Raw genomic sequence first — 25,351 nt, 5'->3', positions numbered from 1 at the left:
AGGCAGAATCAAAGGCACTAAATTGCTGCCTGCACTCTTGGTCATGGTCATACTTAGCTTTACAAATGTAAAATCAGCTATAGCAGTAACAGTTAAAAACAAAAACAGGAGAGCTCAGCCAAAGACATCATTTAATTAGGATTAATTCATGTGATATCCTGGGGGACAAATAAAGTGAAGGAAACGTGACCTTCTCCCTGTTTTTCTCTCTCCCATTACGAAAGGAACATACAAATAGTTTTGGTTGGAAACTATTTCATCTCTGTGTCCCAAGGCTGAGGTTTTTTGTAAAGGCTTATTTATAGAGAGAGCAAACAAAGCCACGTAGTGTTTATACCGTATTTATTATAATTAACAAATGTTGGCTAAAGTAACCACTGTACCCCAGGTAAAAGTTGCTAATGGGTTCCAATGAACCAAACTAAGCAATGGTGCAAGAACACATTTAGGAATACAGACACGCAGGCAAACTCTGTCTTCAACTGACTTATAGGAGACAGAAAGTTGATTTCAGTAAGAAAAATCATAAAAAACATCTTGACACTTGACTGATTTTTTTTTTTCCAAGTCGAGCTGCACCTTAATCTATCTGGTTTTAAAGTTCAAGATATTCAAGACATATTTGGCAGAAACTTTCCAAGGTTTGGACATTGGATTTATGGGGGACAAACAGCAAATAATTTCTACAGCAGGGAAGACATTTAAAAAAAAAAATCATTTTAAGTTTAGAGATGTACAGCCTTTTCTGTGACATATGTCATTAGTAGAGCTTTAGTGACCAGGTGTAAGACAAAACAATCACAGATGGTATTGACTATAGCGCAGAGAAGGGTACATACAAAGAAAGGGAGCCTAGAACTGAACAGTGGGGGACTGTTTACCTGTCCTTCCTACTTAAATACAGCAGTACATCTTCTTAAAGTCCTATGGCCCCGGGTTCAGACAGTCAAGCCTTTCTGCCCCAAACACAATGACTCCCACACAGCTTTTTAAAGCATTTTACCAATGACTTTACCTGCCATCACCATATCTAATTGCAACAGTCTTGCGGATGCTTTTCACAAAAATAAAGATTACTGTACTTTCCCTAAATGAAAGAACTCATTTCCAACTGTGTTTCCTGTCCCCTAATGGTGCTGTAGATGCCCCCCACATGAGTTGAAAATAACCCTTCCTCTTCCAAGTCAACCAGTGCCTCTCTGGACAATGAGAGAGGCAACAATAGCTTTGCCCAAAACACCCAATTCACTGTATACATTTCCAGTGCCATCTGTCCTCTAGTGGTTCAGTTGATGGTGCAAATGCTGTTTCCAACCTCAGAGGAAGTAAAACCCCATAGAGAGAGAGAGAAGCTAATCTTCCATTTTGCCTGATCTTAAGTTGAAAATGATGCAAAGGCAGCAAGTTTTCTTTCTTTGAAAGAAATTAAAACTTAGGACAATAATGGACAAATCCAGAGTTGCTTTTGCTGTGATTTATGTGGTAAATTACAACTGTGTGTGTGTGTGTGTGTGTGTGTGTGTTTTTTAAATAAACATTGACTTCGTAATAGAAAACCAATCATTGATGTTCCAGAGACTTGGCCACTTTTATCATGGTTAATGGCAGGGACTGCTGTCCACTGTCAGTTTATTGAATTATCAAGTGGACCACGAGCATGCTTTAAAAGAATGGAAGTGGACATTTTTTCCTCTTTAAAGGCAAATAACCTGAGGTCTACTTCCTCGGGCCCCCTCCATTTCGATACACACACACACACACACAAACATGACCCCAGGCATAAAAATATAGTTCCAGATTTTAACGGGGGGAAAAAAAGTGACAAGTCCCCTGTGCGTCCATGACATTGTTTGCTTTCTGTCTTAGTTTGAATATTACAGGTAGGTGGGGGACTTACTTAGACTACTAGCAGCATAGTCGGGGTCACAAATGATGTTGCACAAATGTGTTCTCATCAGGTTTTACATTTAGAAGAGTATTTACTCGCACAGTTTATGTAATTAGGAATTGGAGCGGCAGAGTTAATTTGAATGCTGTGCTGCTAAGTAAGACCTGATGCTGGGCAATTTTAGAGGCGTCTCATGCACGTCAGGAAGGCAGTGGAGTACCAGTTAATTAAACCAATAAACATGTTTTGGGGTTGCAATGATTTGCTTTTCTACTTGCAATAAAGAAATCTAGGTGTATGCAACTAAAATAAACTTTGTTTTGTAGAGTGATTAAGTCCAGCACTCATCTCACATTTTCCTCAAATAAACAAAAAGTGCATTTTTAGTGCAGCTTGAAAGTTTATCACCTCTACAAAATCTCTCAGGGATGTACAGGATGCCTCAGAATTTATTGCTGAAATTATGTTCACATTTTCTGCACAATGAATTTAGATTGGCCAGAATGAATCCTACACAGACTACAAATTTTATAAAGCACTTACAACTGAGAACAGCAGATAGGAACATGTTGGCCCTGTGTTTTCATTGTTCCAATTTAAAATTTGGTCACAGTGCACTTTCCTCTTTCCTCTAACTCCAAAATGTGATAAAGTTAGGTCTATTCCTTTCCCTAAACTGCATCCAATGTACTATGAAAAAGATTAATGTTGTAGTAATTGCCAATCTAAACATGAGGGAGACAGAGCGAGAGGTGGTCTCTTCACAGGTGAGCTGTGTGCTGCTCAGCATTCACTTCCCCTCCTCACATGTCCACATGCGACTATTTGTTCAACGGGAGACAGGCCCAATGTAATCGAATGCTTCTCTGCCCGCTCTTTGGGGAGAGACAGCACACCAAATTGGATTTACTGACAAATAACATTTGGACTGAGGACAGGCTAGTTGTTAGGCAGCAGGTCAAAAATTACAGAAAGGCATTCAGACCACTCTGTACCAAGTGCTGCTGATGAGAGATGCACATAAATGAACCCTCAGCCTGAGCTACAGCACCCGCTCCTGTGGCTGAAATATTGGAAAACATAACGTGTGCTACCTCAAGAAAACACTCCACACATAAAAAATAGATTGCACTGCAAGACACACACACACACACACACACACACACACACACACACACACACACACACACACACACACACACACACACACACACACACACACACACACACACACACACACACACACACACACACACACACACACACACACACACACACACACACAACATGAAAGCATGCAGAAACCTTATAGCTTTACATCAAAGACTGTTCAGAGGTGTTTGGGAGCACTGCTGCATACAGTACAAGTTGTATCAAGCCTTTTGTGACTCCAAGTGGAGCTGCTTGAAATCTGATTGGTTGCCTCAAGTGACATCACTTGAACCAGTGTTTGTTGTGGCTGAGCAAATCAGGGTATGGAGGTAAAATAAACAATAGTATGCAATGTGTATATTTATGCTCTATGGATTTTGATTATTTATTTAAACTGCCTGTGTGAAGTGTTTGAGGTTGTTGTTTGGAGGCTTTTGTTTGGAGTTTTCACAGGGAGTCAACTGAGTGCATTTCAGTGAGTAAGTAAAACAATTTCAAAAATGTAAATAATAATAATAATTGGAGACATTGATCTACCTGACAGCGTTGTCCATGCGTGACACCGTGAGGTAGGCAGCCAGGTTCGCTGTGTACGATGAACACACAATGAGGGTGAAGAGCCACCAGCTGCCCATGACAATACGCAGAGCCACGGAGCCCAAAATGGAGTCGCTGCCTATGGAGGTGCAGGAGAAAAAACACACTGGCATTAAAATGACACACAGGGAAACACACACCCACCACCATCCTCCTCTAATACAACTATCTCTAATTTCTAATTTAGTGTTAATAGTGAAAATAATACAATGTGACAATCCCAGAAACACATTACAGATGTTACTGGTTCAAAATTGCGGGGTTTTTCCTGCACTGCAGGATCGCGTGATCGCGTGACTTTTCACCACAACTGTTTTCCTCTAGGTGGCAGCACCGTACTAAATACTGCTCAGACGTTTTGGGGACAATGCTGACAGCCTGATAGCCGCGATTAGGAGTGGCGCTGTTCATGATACAGAATACAAGAGGATGAAAGGAGAACTAGCTGCAGACAGTAAATAATATAGTAGCCTCGTTTTTCAATGACAAAATGTAACGACGGCAGCTACAGTAGACTATAGCCCACGTCTCACTCTCTTTTTTCGGTCATCTGTCTCGTCATCTCCAAAATGTGTTTTTAAAATGAGCCAACTACAGTACTGTGCAGTAGTGCCGCAGATTTCTCACTCCGCACCTTGTTTGAGAGTGCAGCTGGATGATTTCTTGTGAATGAACGGGTCTGTGTCACTTTGGGGCTGGGCGATAAAACATAGGATAAATAACTTTCCCTCGATAGAAGACGCGGCCGATACAAAGTCTATAGGTTTAATTCATCCATTTTTTGACAGACAACACAAACAGCCAGTGATAATGAGAGTGGTGACACCGTCAGCCATGCAGCCGGCCTGGACTTTTTATTTTTAATTATGAAGGATCATCTGCGCAGAGGAGGGACGGTTGAAACAGCATGTTTTAAACAGAAACTACTGACATTACTCTCGTTTTTATGAAGCATATCGGACAACATACTAGTGTACTTGTTATTGCCAAAATGTCACATAATTTCTCACAATATAAATAGGTCAAATAAATATTTTTGTCCCGTGCGCAATTGTCAAGATCCGCATTTCGATTAAACTCGCCTTTCTTCTTTTGTACGAGTTGTTGGACAACTGCATTTTCATTTAATTTACTTATTTCCCTGCCCTAAGTCATGTTTATGGATACACAGTTGAACATATTGTCATTTTTCCCTCGGCATTTTCCCCTCACTTTGCTGAATATCTGTTGATTCACGTCATAAACACGAACATTAAAAATATGTGGTGTTTATTAAAAATACATGTTGTTCATTCAAATCGGTTGTTGTTCATTGCAAAACAGTTAGGCTATTAATTTGGTGATTTATATACAGATATTGATCGCGCAGTGTGACCACAATCACTACGCACGGTGGCGTGAGGGACATTTGAAACAGCTGTATCAATCGTCCCTCCAGCGACTACTGACAATAAAACCTGTTTTGCCTCTAAACTTCAAAACTATGACATTTCATAATTTAGGACCTGTTTATGTACGAATTCATCTGTTGTTAGGTCATATTATTATTGCATTAAACACACAATACAACTTTTGATCACTTTCTCCCCGGCTACGTTGGTGGAGATCTCCCACACAGTAAAAGATTTAGGCAACACATTCTTCCAGCTGGCTGTTTTTCTTCCAGTTACAGAAAATAGCCTATGTGCAAAGTACCACATTAACATCTCTATTCATATAACGCCCATCGAAACAGCTGATTTACATGTCGGCCGTTAAGGCAAGGCAAGGCAAGGCAATTTTATTTGTATAGCCCGTTTTTACAAACAGTTTGTCTCAAAGGGCTTTACATGGCATCGTAGCAACATCCTCTGTCCTTAGACCCTCACATCGACTGAGGAAAAACTCCATGGAAACCCTTTTAACAGGGAAAAACAGGAGAAACCTCAGGGTGAGCAACAGAGGAGGGATCCCTCACCCAGGACGGACAGACGTGCAATAGATGTTGTTACAGACAAGAAAACAGTTTACAGTTTGTCACAGAATGTGCGGAATATGGAAATGTTAACACATGGCGATTGGCCATTCACGCGGCTTTGTTCTTGGTTTCGGCCAATCAGCTTATAAGCACATGGCTAATTATCAGCTTTCAACCAATCGCACTGTTTTAATGTGTGTGTGTGAAAGTTATTTTCTTTAGTTCATTTTCGTTTCTTTTGGATTTTTTTTACAACAATGTATCAATATAATATTGTTTTCGTTTCATTTCGTTATAAAAATCAATCCCTTTTCTTTGAAACAATGAGATTGAGCAGCTAAAACTCAATAAACTCAACCATGGCTTGTCTTATTGTTAATCTGAACGCACATGTATAAAGGGCAGAGTCAAGGCAGCAGATAAATCACAAAACATCAACGCGTCCGTGAGCGCAGCGCACCTCATTTTCTCCTGTGAAGAAGAAGAGAAAAAATAACCCCATGGTCCGACCTGACCCAGTTATTTAATGTTTAGGTTTATTTAGAAGAAGTCTGATTATGACTGCTGTTCTGGATCAGATTATTTGCTCATAATTCGGGTTATTTTCAAACAGTGGCCAAACAACAGATCAATTAATTATTATAGACTATATTTTCCATTTTTGCTAAGCGGTTTGTTCTGAATTAAATAAAAGCCTGTCCCATACAGCCGCGTGTGTTACGCCGTGTTTTGTTGATGCTATCATCTTTGCCTTGCGCAGATGATCCTTCATAATTACAAATAAAAAGTCCAGGCCGGCTGCATGGCTGACGGTGTCACCACTCTCATTATCACTGGCTGTTTGTGTTGTCTGTCAAAAAATGGATGAATGAAACGACTTTGTATCGGCCGCGTCTTCTATCGAGGGAAAGTTATTTATCCTATGTTTTATCGCCCAGCCCCAAAGTGACACAGACCCGTTCATTCACAAGAAATCATCCAGCTGCACTCTCAAACAAGGTGCGGAGTGAGAAATCTGCGGCACTACTGCACAGTACTGTAGTTGGCTCATTTTAAAAACACATTTTGGAGATGACGAGACAGATGACCGAAAAAAGAGAGTGAGACGTGGGCTATAGTCTACTGTAGCTGCCGTCGTTACATTTTGTCATTGAAAAACGAGGCTACTATATTATTTACTGTCTGCAGCTAGTTCTCCTTTCATCCTCTTGTATTCTGTATCATGAACAGCGCCACTCCTAATCGCGGCGATATGTGATACATAATCATCAAGTCATAAAGCAAGACAGGCTTTATCATATTACAATAGTTTCTGTGATTTAGGCAGTGTATACAGTAGTTAGTTCTAGTTTAATAGCCTAGAGTTTAAGCTGTGGATTACTGCACAGATCACTGAGTCATCCGCTCTCACAGATGCCACCTGGCGGTTGTTTTGGCACATTGAGGCTTTTCATTAAAACCTCTTGTCTCGCCAAAGAAAAAAAATGCATGAGTCTTGTGCCGTCTCGCGTGGACCACGCGTGAAGTCCGCAAATTTGAACCAGTAACATCTGTATACACACAAGTTATGCATGTGACGTTGTTGTAATTCAGCCAAAATGTGTAGGAATGGCTTATTATCATCACTGTTTTGTATCCTGATCTTATTGTTTCAATTAGCGTTCATATTATGAGTGAGCCAAGAAAATTAAGCCCCCCCCTTTTTTAATCTTAAGAGCTTATGTTTTGAAATTCAGTATTATTTCTTGTATTTTCCCGTATCTACTTCTATGCAGAAGCAGATACGCCAACATGCTTTGTGTTTGTCTGTTAAGTAAATTGATTATTCTGGTGCAATATAGTCATAAATTATGAATAATAATTCCTCATGTTTCTTTACAGTGATAAAACCTTTTGTGCAATGTTTCCTTGAGCTCTGCTTTTGTCTTCGGAAATAAAAATGACTTCATAGGATGTTACACGGAGTGGTAAACACGGGTGAGTTAACTAGTGATTAGTGGGTTAATCATATCACACACCATTGGTGGTGCTACAAGTTGTAATTTCTCACTTTACAGATAATGCTCATTTTTGCATGTTAACTCTGGAGCGGCTGACTGCATGGATATGATGATTTTGTGTAATTGCACCATGTTTTCATCCCCTTTTTTTCCAAAGAGCTCAGCTTATTGAAAACCATGTACTCTGAAATGTTCTTTCACAGTTTTATGTGTCTATTGCACATCCAAATCCATTTATTTCCAAGTGTAGTAATCATTAATATTCCTTCGTCTCCCTGTCTTTTTTAATGTTCTTGCTTTCATATCTTTAATCCTTTCCTTTCCCTTGTTTTCTTTGACGGCAAAAGGCTGGTTTGTCACATTAGCTTTGCTATCTTCACTTTTTCTCTGTCACACCGACTCTTTCTCTCCAAATATCCAAAAAACAGTGTATGAGATGCATGAGAAAAATGCCAGCACACATTCAAATTTTGAAGAGTAAAGCCATAGAAATGTCATCTGTAAGATTCAGGAGTGTGAAATGTAATGAAAACATATTTGTCCGAAAGTGTCACAATCAACACAGCTGCACCCTCAGGACAGTTTGGGGGGGGGGGGGGGGGGGGGGGGGAACTGAGCCTTGTCAGATGCATAGCACTCCAGCATCAGTCATTTTTATTACATATGGCTTTGACTGATTTCTTAAGGTCATCAAATGCAAAATGTGTATGAAATTTCACTGGATCTTACCCCACTGCAAAGATCCACTATGGTGCAGTTCCTTTCATCTTTTGAAATAAATTGATTAAATTCTCTAATCATAAGAGAAGTGTGTTATTTCCTTCACTTCTAGACAGCATCAGATTATTTCCTACCTCTCCCTGACCTCCATATAGAACAAAAGGAAGGCAGTCCTTGTTTGAAAAAGGCAGTGAAGAGAGTCAGTCCATCTGTGGGTGGATAGTTTAATCTGTGCTGAACATACAACAAAACCCAGCCATGTGTTGGCATATCATTATGAAATCATAGGGGGGATATGGTTGCCAAGTGTATGCTCTCTGACAATGGCACACTAAGCATCAACAGTCAGATCCATATCAAAGTGACCCACGCCATCCGAAGAAAAAAAAAAATGCAATCCACTTGACTGGAACAAAAAGTGGCAACGTTGGAACGCGAGCCAGAGGAGAACAGGGAGAGAATAAAGGCAAAGAAAAGACATGGAATTTAGCTTCACTTGAGATACAGTGGGTGTTGGGTTAAAAAAGGCTCATAGGCAACATGCCAGACTTTGATAGATGCAGTTCAGGCTTTAACATCAGTTGCTGAAGTAGTCATTTATCCAAACTGGACATACCTGGATCTCCACCAGGCCTAAAGATGACATGTTCTCCTTGACAAGGGCACCTTTAGAAACTGCTAGGGTGGGCGTTGTGCCTCTCTAACTGGCTCACTACTGAATCAGCATTTGTTATATACTGCCATCCATGAGCGTTTTAATTAATGTGACTTTTTTTTTTTTTTTTTAATCTTCTATCCTTAATCCCCTCAAGTACTTTTCACTGTTTTAATTTCTGTTTTGTTCTGTCTTAATTTAGGGTTTCACATTTAAGAGCTGCATGGCTGTCACTTGGTGATCTGCCACGGAAGGCCAAGAGCGTTCAATAATTCAATAATACCACTGACATTAAATAATGCCACTGACTTTATCAGTTGAAGCACACCTTTTACAAAGAGAAGCATTAACTAGAAACAGTGTGGCTAACCTGCCAAGCCTCAGTTGTCCATTATATGCCAAATATATGATTATAACTGCCGTCCTTGCACATTGTTGTGGCCAGACTAAAACTGTATCACCCACCTTGTTGCACGAAAGCGCCGTAGACAATCCAAATGGCGCTCTGAAGCGAAGTGGAGACAGAAGGTGGCGGATGGCCCCCTGCACTGTTCTGGCAGCGCACTGCCTGGATCCGCCTGAGGAGGAAGATCATGATGCCCACTACGGGGATGGCAGCGGCGATGCACGCCCACACTGCCAGGTCAAATGGTGCCAGCAAAGAGAAAATGTTGATCTTCTCCTCTGATTTGCGCATCAGGATCCCCACTGAGTAGTCCAGGTAGCGTTTGCTGAAATCCACCACACTCTCACGCTCGGGGGTGATGGTGATGGCTGATATGGCCAAGTCAGCTTTCTGTGGGTGAAGAGCCACATGATTCCAACATTAGCGACCTCACTATTTAGGAGGTGAGGCTGGTTTACACTGTATGTGTCTCTGGCAACATCATGAAAACTTGTGTCTAAAAAGGAAGCTTAACTTTGAGGACCCTGTGATCATCGTGCTTGTGTCCCCAGCATGCAAACATTTCTGCTGTTGTTGTTTCCACAGGTAAAATACATTTGTTGTGCACATTTTCACTCCCAATAAAGCCTGTGAATATTCTCATTTGTCCAGGTCATTATTATCCCCAAAGAAATTTAAATCGAATGCAACTGGACTTGGTTATTTGTCTAGGAAGACGTTTCATCTCTCATCCAATGAAGTGAAGTGATGAAGCCTCTTGGATGAGAGGTGAAACGTCTTCCTAGACAAATAACCAAGTCCAGTTGCGTCTGATTTCAATTTCTTTGGGGACTTCCAATAAAGGAGAAATCTATTCTTTTTTGGTAACACTACTGTAGTACTTTTCCTAAAGAATAACCATCAGTTCACATTTTCAAATTTAAAATTCAAACATCTCCCGACTCTTTACCCACACAGGCCTCTCTTCTAAGTAGCTTTCTGCTCTCAGTAAGAAGAAAACCCTTTGATTTTTTGGCACAATCATATTTCTTCAATGTCAAAACCAAACTCTGGCTTTGCCTTTTATAACTACTCTATCATCTACCCACTACATTGTTGACTTTGAAGCTAATAACCTGGGAGCTCATTAGATCTTCATGGAGGTTTAAACTCAAGAGCACTTTCTTTCTCATGTTGAATTTATGTGTGTACTGTGTGTGATCGTGCCACTTTATATTGGGAAATATGGTCATCAATGATTAATAGATGTAATATAGTTGATCTGAGGGTAACATTATTTTTACAAGCATCTTTTCTTCCACACAGTAAACATCAGTTCCTTAGGTATTTCAGTTAACACACAAACAGACTAATCACACTGGAACTATTGTATTGCCATACAGGATTAAAAAAGAATCTGAAATTCCCTCAGACACTTGAACTTGGAAGCTTAGAATTATATGAATATTGTAGCTTTCACATTAAGATTAAGAATATAAATATTTAAAGAAATCTCTATATTTCATTTTCCCTACAATGTAATAAAAACATGTAAAGTGAAAATCCCATTATCATTATGACCGAGAATAGCCTCAAACTTTGTCAGTTTCCCTCCAGGAAGCAGAAATCAGATGTTCACCCAGGGGAGAAAGTGGATTTACAATTGTTGGCTGCAGAATGTTTTTTCTGATCTTTTCCATTTTACTAACCCTTATAATTGGGCTCCCATTTCAAAACAAGACAATGTGGCTTGAGTCCCAGAAATAGGATTTGGACAGACATCTGGACATTGATTGAGATGAAAAGAAAAGATGCTAACCTTTCCAATGAGTTCTCCAATCATGCCGTTCCAGGATCCATTAGGGAGAACTGAGCCATACTTCCCATCTGCAACTTGGTAGATGTCATACTTGAAGCCCAGGATCTTGGCGAGAGCATCCAACACATCAATTGAGAAACCCTTGTATCTCTTGGGTTGGCCCAGAATGTTTTCTGCCACCATCACAAAAGGCTCTTCCTGTTTGAACGAATAATGCACATCTGGTCAAAGGGGCTTTAAAGAATTACAACATTGACATAATGATAATGTTGAGAAATGTGAGTGTGCGCTGGTTTTGTCCCTGAAGCTAAGATCTACCTTCAAAGTCAGTAAAAAGCATAAAAGTCAGTGTGTATTTAATCACAGGGATGTCATTTATCAAAATGCACCATAATCTCCTCGGGACCAGATCAGGCGACTGAGACGAGGACACATTCAGTCATCTTAAGAACTTCGGGGTGACACCTTCATGAAGAGCTTCGAAGGCGATCTAAGTTAAACTTCATCTTAATAAAACAGTTTCCTCAGCAACTGTTGACCTGTAACACATGGCACCATGGCAACTGCTATGGTTCATCAACGTGGAAATTGCCATTTTAAATTTATTGCACCCACACCATGGTTCTTCTTTATGGGTTGAGAGTGTCAGGGCAGAATTAAGTGGGTGAAGGAGGAGGAGAAAAAAAGAAGACAGGGAGAGCTAGAGAGAGGGAAGAGAAGGTGGGGGTTGTTAAAGTGGGCAGGGGGCAAATGACTTGATTAAGTGACACTGCCAGGAAAGAGCTGAGCAGAACTTATGTGAATAAATATGGTGCAGGTAAATCATGTGTGAAGAGGAGAAAAAGCAGAGAAAGTGGGAGGAGATGAGTGAGATGGAGAGGGGGAAGGGAAGAGTGGAAGAGTTTGTTTCAGAAAAGCTGCTGCAATGCACAGTAGGATTTATTTCTAGTTGGTCTTACCTACTATTCTCTTCTCCAGGAGAGAAAATGTCAGTGAACATGACCATATAAAGTAAATTAAATGAGGTCCAGTTGTCCAATATCCAGTGTTGTTCCTCTTGGCTCTACATCCACCAGTGATAACAGCCCACTGAACCGAGTGTAACGGTTTGTATCTTGGGATGTATCTTTTACTGTATGTACGTTACTGTAAGCTCTTGAATAGTGAACACCATCTTTATTGACCTCAGAAGGTAGGAAACAGGTGTTTCTAACATGGTGCTGCTATTACAGACAGGAATTTATTTCCAGTGTTTCTCAAGCCTATTAAATAATATTTTCTGCTTGTACTGACATTGTAATATGCTGCTGTGCCTGTTTTTCTTACTCAAATAATCGCCCACATAGGTCAAGCACTAATAGATTCAGTGCACTCTCACAACTTACCAGTAATGTTACAATCTTGAGTGTCACTCCCTGCATACCGCTCTCTATGCGATTCTCCTTAAGGCTACCATTCATGCCACGGGTGGAATCCCAAGTTGCCAGCTAAAAGAGAGGGAGAAAAAAACAGATCCATGAGAAAAAGAAATGCAAAGGGGAGAATAGACACAGATGCTAGAGTCATCATTAAAACGTGACGTCCATTGCCAGTGGAGAGATAGAACGGATACCATGCGGCAGGATAACAAACTCAAGTGAGGAAATCATCCAATTTGTCATTTTGTACCTACAGTAAGTTCACAATGATAATCAACCCCTGAGTAGCCAATGTCTGCATTAACATTTGAGCTGGTTTCCGAGACAACAACCATCGGCCATTAGAAAGACATTAGGACCCTCTGTTCAACCTCCAGCACTGAATGTAGAATGTACTGACACACTTAGTAAGCAGTTTACATTACGCTCTAATCATACAGATGGTGGTGGTGATAAGGATGATGAAGATGATAATGATGTTGAAGAAGAGATGCACGAGCAATAGTACAATTTTCCGTAATTACAGTATAACTTTAAGTGGACATCCGGCACATTATGTGAAAAGTGCAGAATAAAACACACACCACATTCACGCATCAGTTTTATATTTGTACCTCGTCTTTGAAACTCTCATTCCACACTGTCAACGTTCTGAGTTATGTCTCAGGTTGCAAAGTTGATGTTTGTTAAATTCTTAATCAGTGCTGCAAGCGGGACAAGGGTTCTCAAGGATCTGACACATCATTTGGAGTGGTCTTTGAGATTTGAACTGACAGGACAAGAATGGTGGCCCGAGGCCAAACAACAGGCCCTCTCTGGCCTCAGCACACCTCAGTCTCCCAGCGGCAGGAAGTTCATAGTACCTTTCCCACAGAAACACACTGTACTCCACAGCACAGAGGGACGCCATTAAAAAGAAATGATATTAAAAGATGTGCAATTAGTTTTAGATTAAATACAACAGAATAGTTTTCAAACAACCCTTGATGAGATGCTTTTGGTAAACTATGTGCAAACATGTTAGTTCAGTGAAGTTCTCACACTGCATGTCATTACTGCCACAGCTTGAGTTCAAACGGGTGCAGGAGAAACTGCAAACGTCTCAGTCTGGAACATTTTACAACCTGCTGAATCTTAATAGGCAGCTTACATGACTAACTTTCATCAGTGACGGGAGGTTGATACAAAATGCTAAAAGACTGTTGGCCCCCAAGAAGATAGCTCTGGACCTCCAATACAATATTAAGTAGAAAAAGTGGAGCAGAGATATTTTTAAACTTCAAGGTTTCATTACAAGTGCTCTTAACTTTGAACTTTGAGTTTCATGAAATATTGAGGGTCCTTTGCTCTTTTATTTGATTGGACGTACTGTAGGCAGTTGAGTTGAGTTCCTGAAACTATCAGAAAAGAAGAATATGAAAAATAAATGTGTTGTCCTGATGTTTTTTTTCTGTCTGTTCTTGTGATGATCCATTTGGTTACAGTCGGCATTGATGAGTAACACAAAATGAACAAAGATAAATGTCTGTCGCTGAAATAATTTGGAAAAGCAAACTTGAAATTACAAACGACTATACAATCAAGGGGAAAACAATTATTTCAGATATGCGAGTCAGAAACAAAGGCTTTCAACTGTGAATCAAATAGAAGATTGTGTGGCAGTGAAAGAGGCTCACAAAAACGTCAGAAGAATATTTCATTATCACTTAAATCTGTTGTTGGTCTCCAAACCCACTGCAGAGCATGTCATCCTCAAAATCCTCAGTCCTAACAGTCACCCTGAGTTGCTTCATATGCATAGCTTCAACTGAATTGTGTGTATAACCTGCCAGCTGGTGTGGGTGTGCATAAGCAGTTTTCTCCCTATGCAGGATATCACTTATGAAGTGTACCTCCTAAGGGTCTTTATGTAGGAACTGTGAGCATGTCAATGTTGTTTATTGTAAATATAATGCGGGGTCATGCCGTATGTATTTACCTACTGCACTTTGCTCAGCAACATGTAAAATGAGATGACAGTTAATCTTGAGTCATATGTGGGTATAATGAATGCAGCTCTGTAGGCAAGTACTGCATTACAGTCTAATTGAAAGAAAAAAAGAAAAAAAAAACAGCTTGTATACTTGTTCATCTGTGTATCCAGATGTATGTGACCGTGTCTGTGTGTCTGTGCGTGCCCGAGTGTGAGTGAGGCGAAATGTCAGTCTGCGTTGCCCGCTTCACAGCTATTTTCTCCATGAGCAGCTTCGTCCTCACTGGAGAACGCCAAGCAATCTCTGCTCTGTAAACTGAAGAACACTAAAGAGGAACACTTCTACTTCACAGAGCTTTGCACATCGAGACACCATCGGGAAGGTCACAAACAATACACAGAGTGGAGCCACACCTCCTGCATATGAACGAGCAACACTCGACTGGACACTCTGTGCTCTTTGATTACCAGCTCTGAAAATGTCACTTGTGGATGAATAATTGCTTTACAACCAAATGTAAACAAATTATACACTCATCTTGCTCTAACAAATAAGGAAATTAATTTGAGATTTTCAAGGACAACACAGTGAAACAGGATACGTATTTATGCTGAGGAAGGATGTATTATATAAAAAAAATATATTCTTAACGAAACATGAAAGAAAAACTTATTTTTGTTGCTTGACGCCAAATCTTAAAAAAAAAAAAAAAAAAAAGGCTTTTCAAGCCCCTTTTCCTGCTTCCTTCCTGCTTCTTTCTTTGAAGTGTCAGCTCATTGAGGATTTAAGTTTTAGATCGTCTTCCTATAAATATGCATAGCAATCAGTCACCAGGAGTGTACCTACTGTACTGTAAGTGAGATCAAAACATCCAGTTGTTTCCCCCTTGTATCTGCAGTACAATGGAGAATATTGTGCTAATGAGATTTTGCAATATCCTGTTCAAAAAGCCACAACAATAACAAGGCACCTCTTTACCTAATGGTTATGACCCTTAATACCTTAAAATAATCATCTGTAATGGGTCTGAGTAAATGCCAATGACCGTTTGAAAACAACAAAAGGATGGAAGTCAAATAGCCCTGGATTCTTTGCACCACAATTACATTGTCTCCTAAAAAAATGAAAAATACCAGGTTCCCTTTCATACAACCATTTAAACTGCACCATTATAGATGTGTGACTATAGTTTGAGCAGCTATTGCAGCTATTCTACGTTTCCTATTCCTCTGCTACTTTATATTGACAAGCCCATCATGCTACCGAGCTTCTTTATTGACCATCACTGCTTTGTTTGCTACACTAACTGTGTCTGTGTAAGTGTATGGAATATATATGTCATGTTCTAACTTCCTGTTATTTCCTGCTTGTGTATCTTCTACTGTGACTAAATGCACCCGGTATTTGTATTTTATAAATATTCATGCATAGGTGCACATGTGATTATATTGTGTTTGCTGCTACAGTATGTTTCAGGCTGGGGAGGCACCAGTGTGGTTATCTCTAATATAAACTGGCCATTTAGATCAGTCAAGACAGGAGACATCTTATCTGTCCTGATATACTAGAGATGAGCTGGGCAGACACAGCATCAGTCCATTATTCTACGTGAGGCAGCAGCACCTTTTTTTTTTACCACTATGTTCAACTCTGTAAAATACTAAAAAGCTGAAATATTGAGATGAGGGGGGAAAGAAATTAGGAAAAGGGAAAGAAACATGAAGAAAAGTTTATTTGTCTATTGAAATTAAATCAGAAGGGGAAGTGAAGAAAAGAAAAAAGTTCACAATGATTAAATTTTCCTGTTTCTTTTTCTTTTTATTGTACATGTTACCTATGTATTGTTTTAAATGTGTCATAGTGCTTTGAAGAAAGGCAAAGGAGCGAGTCGGATCACTGCAGTATACAGGCAGGCAGAGTTATCCCCTATCCTAATGCCTGTTTCAGAGTTAAGCGTTGTGTTGCCTCAAAAAGACTGTGTGCAAGAGATGAAGAGAGACCAGAAAGATCTGGTGGCTCATTGCATGCAGTGTAGGCTTCAAAAATGTTGCACAGAGTTGAAATTAACATATGAAAGTGAGAGGTTCTCATACAATAAAAAAAAAGCAAAATACTGATTCTGTTTTCAACTCATTGTGCCCACTTATGAACTGAAAATTATTATTTTTTACTTCATATTTTGAAGTGAGAGCAAAAAAGAGCAGGTACTGTCAGTGATGTTGTGCATTTAAATGAACTTTGTGGCTATTAGGTTGGTGACATTTGTTCCGTATTGTTTTTATGATGGATTGGGGCACATGAGAGAGAACAAATTAAGGGATGTGAAGAAACATTAGCCACATTTCATCCAATTATTTTGGGACTCTCAAGAGGATTTCCTTTTGCCAGTGTGGAAGTAAGAAGAACCCTAAATGTGTACTGCCAGTTAATGCTTTGCAAGCCCACTCTTGTGAAAAAAGGCAATTTGCACACATTTACAGTTCAACATATTCCAGAGGTACCACATAATAAAATGACAATGTTACTGAGATACAGTAGAGTTAAACATAGCAAACACTTCAATTTGACATAGTTATGGAATTTTGGGTTACTCTAATGCTGTTGATTGTTGACTAAGGAATTTCAGTAAAAACAGGTGCCTGGCACTGCTGACACTGGACTGTAATATAATTAAATATAACAATGTAATTATCATATTTAGAGAGGGGTAATAATTATCTAATGACAAGACTGATCCAGCAAAAATAATTAGTGGTAATGATTAAGTATTTTATCATGGTGCAAATTTGCAAGATGTTTGCTCGTTATTGTGCTTTTTTTTTTGGTGTGTGAAATTCACATTTCTGGCTCATAGTGCTGGTATTTATCTTCCTGTGGGTGAAAATCCAAGTAGGTAGGGGATGTTTCAAAACACTACATAGGAGCCAGAAAGTGAGTTTGGAAAAGCTAGACTTCCCAGTGTCTGGCAAAGTAATCATACATTCAACAGCCCGATCAGCCATTTCCACTTTGTGAGCCAGACACATATGAAGACACCAGCGGTCAGAGGTTGAAGAGGTGGTGATGGAAAGTAAAAAAGCTCAGTTCCTATCACCGACACTATAGTGACAAGAGTCAGGCTGATTGTGACCAAGTGTCATCTCACTTCTGTCCTGGCACCACACAACGAAATGAGAACTGGCTCTGGTCGATACATGGCTGCAATATTTGGCCAGATTTTGGAGGGTATGGACTTCTGGTCTGAACTAGGATAAGACTTGGCTCCAGTTAGCAGCACTTGGGAAAGCTTTGGGCCACTGTTGGAGCCCAGATTTGGATGGATGTGCTTGTTCTGATTCTGGAGTGTTACTCTTTCAACCTGGCAAAGGTTGTTTTTTAAATCCCCCAGATTTAGGATGCTGATGACACAGCCATTTTGAGTGCCTGGGAGGAAACGGAAAGATGCACGTAATGAGCAACAAAAAACTCTGCCTTACATTTAAAACATTCTTCCAACAGAGCATGGTAGCTGACTGACTCACCACAATGGTTTAAAAAAAACAAAACAAAACAAAAAAAACAGTTTTAAATCTGAGGCTGTTTTTCACCTCTACTTTTTCTCTGGCTAATGGCACAGTCACATATTGCCACGTATTATTTCCAGCACCAGTAAGGCTGTTTAGAAAGGCCATCTATGGCAGGTGAGTGCTGCTGTATGCTGTACATTATACCTTTATGAAAAATGTATTTTTGATGCACTTTGTGACCAGGAAATTGAATGTGGAGAATTTAGAGCTGCCCTTTCCGGGGGCATTCACAATAAGAGGCAGGCATACGATATTAGGATATTTTTTTTGTCGTAAATAGCTCAAATGTGATTTTGAATAATGAAATAATGCCCACGCTGTTACTCTGGACATGTTTAGAGATAACTACTGCAGGATGCATGCAAGAGAAAATGCAAGTACGAACAATTACATTCAAATGAATTGACTTTTCCCTATGAAGAGCTTCGCGTAAGCTGGAAGTCATTAGCAATATCTGCTTAGAGACGAACTGACACATCAATAAGAGCAAACTGGGAGCCCAAAACAACAACAACAACAGCATCGATCACTCTGCAGCATCGCTGGCTGGTGGGGAAAACTCACAGTAGCCATCCAGGAAATAGTATTTCAGTCTTCATTACAGTTTCTAACCAGAAAGACGCCTCATCTAAGAGCCATCAGGCTGGGGAGAAAATGGACCGAATGCAGATAAACGATGATGGAGAGGGAGGAAACCAAGGCTGAAAAATGAGGAGAAAGCGTTAGGGAAGAGAGGAAGAGAGCAGAGAGAGGAGGATGCAGTGGACGGGTGATGAGATGAGAGGAAAAGATAAAGGAGAGGGGAGAAAGGGACAAAATGAGGAGGGCTCTAAAGGGGTGGATGTGCGTCGCGGGGTGGAGCGGAACATGCAATCCCTGCTCAACTCCACTCAAAAAGACAAAAAGAAACATGACATTACAGTGCATTTTGGAGGAAACCATGGAATGGTGTGGCATTTATTTACGCTGCACACCGGTTTTACACACTGGACCACGCTGGATACATATATATGAACAATCTATTTACAATCTATTACGGGGAAACACACTGGAAAGGTACATGTGTTTATGTGTTTTCCCCCGGTAAATGGTTCTGCCAAGTTGTGGGCAGACACACAGATAGACATGCCAGGTAATGAACAACAACACTGAATGCACTTGGCATCCCATTATCTGGCCTTGCTGTCCCCTTTTGCCTCTAATGATTTTGAGATACAAGCGCCCACATGTTAGCGTGCTCCGTGGCCTCTGCTCTGTTCGCCTGGCTGCATGCTCTTAATGTCTCAGGTCCAAAAGAGTGTGTACAATGCAGGTGTATGCGTGAATGCACTTTGGTGATTCAGTTTTTTTTATGTGTACCATGCTTAATATAAATGTGTGGCTGTACTGATGGACATGCATGTGTATGTATCTGTTAAAGTGTGTGTGTGTATGTATATACAGTATGTGTGTGCACGCGCTTGTGTGTAAACACATGCTGTGTAGTGGGTCTCCTGCTAATTCTAATGGCCACATTATGATGAATTGGCTTCATGATTTCAGTTAGACTGAGTGGTGATTAAATCTTCATTACTGCTTCTGGTCAGTCCTGCTCTACATAGATTGCCAAGAAACTCAATTTCTCTTCATTCTGCAAGAAGTCCCTGACTGAATCAGGGCATTCACAGCGACAAACAAATTACGGCTCGGAGAAGAGTGCACAAATAATGTGCCCCACCTCTCACTTCAACAAGGCGATGACGGTCAGCTCAGACACCCTGCTCATTATTAGTAATTCATGGAAATGTTTGGATTCAGCACATCAGCACAGAAAACCTCTTGTTGTTAACTCACTGTTTGTGTGGTCAGTTACAGTAGTGGTAAGATGCATATACAGTACGTCTGATCTGTTAAAGCCTTAATAAATAAAAATGGTGAATTGGTGAAACCAAAGATTCAAGGAGAGAGTTCAGGTTAATTCAGGAGCTCCAGTAGGGGGAACCTCATCCTCGTACCCGACACCGTGCTGTCAAATGCTAAACCCTGTCACCTCAGTTCTAAGGGACCAGAGTGCAGCTTATTTTCTATTCTACTAGTAAGGTAATTGCATTCACCTGACATCCAAGAGAATAAACAAAAAACAGCAGGGATTTGGATCCTCAGGATTAGGGCTGAGAATCATTGGTCTATATATATATAAAAAAAAAACAGTACAGGAAAAAACAATAGGCAGTTCAAAGCCTGTCTGTACAGCACTTCCTTTGAGGCACAAAACTGGACCTCCAGCTATTTCTAGTAGAGGTGAGACTCAGTTCCATGTCCCTGGGGACAAGTGCACTGCAGATCTTTTTTTACCTCCCTGGTCGTGAATGAGCCCAGACCTGATATATGTGTATCTACCTAACCGTTGTGGGAAACCTATTTCACAAGAACAAAAACCTGCAGGACGTAAGTTCTCAAGGACTGGAAGTAAGTATCTAAACTTAAGAAGTTTGCAGGGGGTCCTTGAGACAATAGGAAACACTTTAATTTCCCTTTTTTTCTCTCCTCACACAGTGAGTGGTCACATCGAGACAATGTCTAAGAAGGAAGAAAAGCCATTTTCATCTGCGGTTTCACAGAACCTGCTGTTCCCTCTACACCTACAGACTTCATGCAACTACATCAGCAAAAAATAGCTTGCTAAATTGACTTCTATACAGATACAGCTGTAATTGAGGGGTTTGTGGTCTAATGCATACAGTATTTCAGTACATTACAGTGACACACTACTGTTGCTTTGTGAAATGGGAAAGTTAAGGCACCCTGCTGTGGAATACATTACTAATAACTAGCAGCTACAGTACATAGTTATTTCTGACATAGTGAAAGAAGAAGAAGAAAAAAACCCCACAACTTATGAATCTCCCAGTAGAGAAAAATAACAAAATATTCACACAACTCATAGTTTGATTGTTTTGTGTTTGTTTACGTGCCACACTGTAAAATTTGGCCTGGAACATCAAAACATGTCTCGTGAGGTGTGCCCTGAGGAGACAACTAGACATTATATGAGCATAATACTGTTGTAGACTCACCCGCTTCACATCTTTCCCGAATGTCTCACTGTAGCTGGTTCCAAGGATCTCGAACTGAACATGAGAGTTTGAGCCTTCAGCGCGAAAGTCCATCAGACCTGTGAGTCCACTGATCCGTCCCTACAGGAACAACAATTTACACTCCGTTTAAAATCTCTGGGTGTAAGACAAAAGGAAACCTGCAGATGTTTATTAGTCGATAAAACTCCTCTGCATATTATATTTCTTGTTGCAATTTACAGTGGTGTTCTATAAAGCATGGACTATGAATGGGAAGAGATTTTAATTAATAAACATGAGCTGGGACTTTGACAGCTTTTTTTCCAATATTGTGACATTTTGCAGTATGTAATCATCAAGGGACATTTTCAAGTTTATACTGTAGCATATGGTTTATGCAAATCATGCATTAAATGTACCATTCAAAGGATAATTTATGTGTGTCACTCAAACAGGCTTGCAGGTACAGCACACATTACATAATTCCAGGTATATGTTTTGTTGCTGAGATAAAAATCACCTTTTATGGAGAATTCTGTTGCATTTTTGAAAGAAGTATAAACTATGCCAGGAGTCAGTTCAGTCTGAACAGAAACGACACAACAATGTGACAAGAGAACCTTTGTTCCAGCATGTCCCAGCTGAGATTAAACCAGTGCGACTGACTAGTACAACAATGAAAAAAAATCCATTATCAGATTGAAATGGATGAAATCAAGTGCCTGTCTAGTATGTGTGGCCTTATTTCAATAAGAAAAACAGAGATTTAGACAAGCACAAAGAGATAAAAGCTCAGACTCTGCCACAAATCCATCCTGAGGCCGAACCTGGGGATCACATTCAATAATCAGATTCCTTCAGGGTGTTTTAAATGTAGTGAATTTGAATCTGAGGAGTCTTCAGCGGAGATCATAGTTCAATAGACTTTTCTAAGGCGTGCCTTGACTGTAGAAACCGCCGTTTATTCCTCTTATAAAACTGTGATTTTTTTGTAGTGAACTATTCATATGATCATCAATGATATAATATTGCAGAAGTTAGAGATTCATTATTTCTCACAGAATATCAAATAAAGTGTATCTGCGCTGCTAAGTGAGGAATAAAAAAATAACTGAAATACCTTTTGGATGGTGTCTAGCATGGACCATCCTCCGTTCCATGGCTTGGTGGACTTCCTCATGCAGTTGAGGCTGGCCATACTGTGCCACTTCCTGTCCTCCAGTTTCCTGTAGAAGGCGTTGGCCAGCATCAAAACACTGTCGTACAGGTAGAGGTTGGACACCTGTTGGGCGATAAAAGGCAGCTAATCTTAATACAGTAAATGCATGCTTGGATTTTGTTGGTAGTTTGCAGTGTCCACGACAGAACACAACACCGCTGGTTGCAACAAAGAGAACGAATGTCCAGTATATCACAGTGCTCCTCAGCTCCAAACCTGTGTGAATGGAACAGTGACACGAAAGCAGTTGTCTTTCAGTCTGTTTTCAGCCTGTGATGGTGGGAAAAAAAATCTCAGTAGGGAATAAAAGCTTGTTTCCTTTCTTGGAGAGAGAGGATGGAGAGCATGGGGACAAATGGTGAGCAGTTTGTACTTTTTTCTGTCTCTGTCAGGGCTGCCTTTTGGTGTCAAGATGAAAGGCTGTTTTTTTTTCCTTCTCTCTTTTCATTACAACACTGAAGTAAGACACATGGACATCGGCAGCAACTCTGCCCTGACTGTCCATGTGCTGTATGCATGTGTACTTGGGGTGAGCTCAAATCAAGAGAGGGCAGAATTATGTTTCTTGTTCAATTATTGTCCTTCTAATGAACTTCAGGGGCTCAACTGTCTCCCTCCTCCTGCAGTGCACCCTGTCAGGAATCATGTCCACAGCCTCCTGTCTTAGTGTGACAGTGAATTTGATAGGTCTTCTAGGTCAAGTCAAGTTAAATCCTCCTACAGCAGAAGATGCATGGAAGCAATACAAGCTGCCACTCCAGGCGTTCAGTTCATGACACGTTTGGACTTCAATCCAAGCCTCTCGGCAGTAAGACATCACACACTCCACTTGCCTCGAGGTCACTCATACAGAAGCTATGTTGAGGTGATTTTTGGGGTCACACTGTAGCTCATGGCTTGAAAGAGGGATTTGTAAAGGAAAGCGCTGAGTTCTCCTCACCGTTTAACTATTCTGATGACTGCTTTAACTGCCATTACCCGATATTTAACCCTCTTTCATGTGAATTATTGAGAACCGTGCGTGCACCCACCACATGGTTTAGCCATCTGTCCGGAGTACGGATGAAAAGGAATGAACATTTCAATAGAACCACAGAGCACAGCCATTTCGCTCCAGATGGATTAAGCCAAGGAGAAGTCTAAGAGGTGTGAGGAAGCGCTCTTAACTTTCAATAGAAAGTAATAAGTGGCAGCGTGATTGAGATTACAACAAAGACTCACGGAAGAGAATGACACTTTGTTAGGCAGATAATAAAGCTGTGATGGTGCAGAAGGGCATATCTTCTTTATTGACCTTCGTTGTCATAGTAAATTTACTTTAGGCTGGGTTCCTGGTTGACAAATCCTTAATTCAAATCATAGATAGCATTATCAGTTTTAGAGCATATGGTGCCTTCCACTGACACCTTTGTTAAAGCACATGGTATCACAACACTTAATTAATTAATATTGTTTTTATAACAGTTTGAATTTATTTACAATTTTAAGTTGTTTGCACCTTGATAAAAACAAGCTTTTATTTACTTTAGCACAGCATTTCTCTGCCATTTATTCCCCAGTCACACTGAGCTGCAGTCATTTATATTCATGGACGTGCATGTCCCTGATAATTACCTTATCTAGGGAGTTTAATCCATATTCAGTTGCATACATTATCAGTTAATATTTGTATTCATGTGGCACTTGGCAGATGCTTGTCTATAGTGTCCTTTAGCCTGGCTGCGTACACACTGTATGCTGTAATGTGTGTGTGTGATCAAGCAGGAAACATGCTCACAAACCCTTTCAGCACTTGTACTTAGCACTAAATGAACCTGGAGACAATCTTCCAATGGGATCACACCAACAGTGACCCATGAAAACCCACTATTGTCAGGTCCAGCTGCACCCATCTTTATCTGTGGCCTTTATTTTGATCGTAATGATGAGTCAGTTACAGTATGTTTCCTGACAGACACACAAACACCTACAGAATTAGTCAGAACCATGTCTGTTGCAGGTCCTGTTACAGAAGGTGTCTCCAGGACCACATTTTTCCATGATGACTCACATACACACACACACACGCTCGCAAGGTGAAAACAATACCAGTCTCTCTGTCGCAGCAGGTAAAAAGACCACACTATGCTCGTTTTATAGTTCTGTCACTCTGGTTGATGGCGACTGTTCCTCCTGTTGGCTGCTGGAGAAAGTGGATGAAACATGCTGGTTGTTCCTACAACACAAACTCGCTGTCCCATAAATACTTGCTGCAAAAGGGATAGAAAACAAGACAGAGAAGAACACAGCCTTGCCACCAGTCAGACACTCAATACATCCTCATCCATCATACCGCTTTCATGTTGTGTATTCACCCTCCTTAAAGCTCTGAATCTCCACTGAAAGAAGCTTATTTTGGTTTTGCTTTGGACATCTTGATACTTTTTCCTGATTCCTGACAATCTGTCAGGTTCAAACACACGACGGTAGCTCATCTGTGTCAATGGAAAAACAACACAGCTTTTACATCTCCCTTTAAAGCGTATAGAAATGTTTTCCTTTGTCTGTGCTCAGAGTATATGGCATTACTGTATGCCACAGCATAAGCTTATAATTAGTGCCTCTTCAATATAGGTCATTATTTCATAATTGTACATTCAAGGTGTAAATCTTTCTATTTTCATAGACCTTGATATTAAATATGATATTTTACCTTTACAAATGTAGGCCATTTGTGTTGTCTCATAAATTCATAAATCCAGGTGAGCTGTGCTTTGCACCTACATACAAGGCTAACATTATTCAAAGATGTTTTGAGCCTATCAACAAAAACTGTGAAAATATTTCAATTTAATGGGGTAGAAAAGGAATAAGTGGATATTTGTGAGTGGATTGAAAGACTGAGAGAGGTCTCTTTTTAATTTAAGCTGTTTCTCCCCTCATAAATGGGTGCAATTACTTGAAAGA

At 40.2% G+C, this 25,351-nt stretch overlaps 1 protein-coding gene across 1 annotated transcript in view; it reads right to left on the bottom strand.

The window, feature by feature from the left end:
- Positions 1-25,351, bottom strand: part of LOC310998606 (glutamate receptor ionotropic, delta-1-like) — a gene marked incomplete at both ends in the record, with an annotated part of 223,310 nt that overhangs the window by 10,446 nt on the left and 187,513 nt on the right. The window contains 6 exons of the mRNA XM_083988739.1: positions 3,578-3,712; positions 9,431-9,765; positions 11,174-11,371; positions 12,559-12,660; positions 21,187-21,306; positions 22,307-22,468. Of these exons, the coding sequence (XP_083844865.1) occupies positions 3,578-3,712; positions 9,431-9,765; positions 11,174-11,371; positions 12,559-12,660; positions 21,187-21,306; positions 22,307-22,468 (1,052 nt within the window). The remainder of the gene's footprint in view (positions 1-3,577; positions 3,713-9,430; positions 9,766-11,173; positions 11,372-12,558; positions 12,661-21,186; positions 21,307-22,306; positions 22,469-25,351) is intronic.

This window comes from Trachurus trachurus, assembly GCF_905171665.1.
Source record: "Trachurus trachurus genome assembly, chromosome: 15".
In the NCBI taxonomy this organism is placed as follows: Eukaryota; Metazoa; Chordata; class Actinopteri; order Carangiformes; family Carangidae; genus Trachurus; species Trachurus trachurus.
The sequence above is the reverse complement of the archived record's forward strand: the minus strand, read 5'-3'. Positions and strand labels throughout refer to the sequence as shown.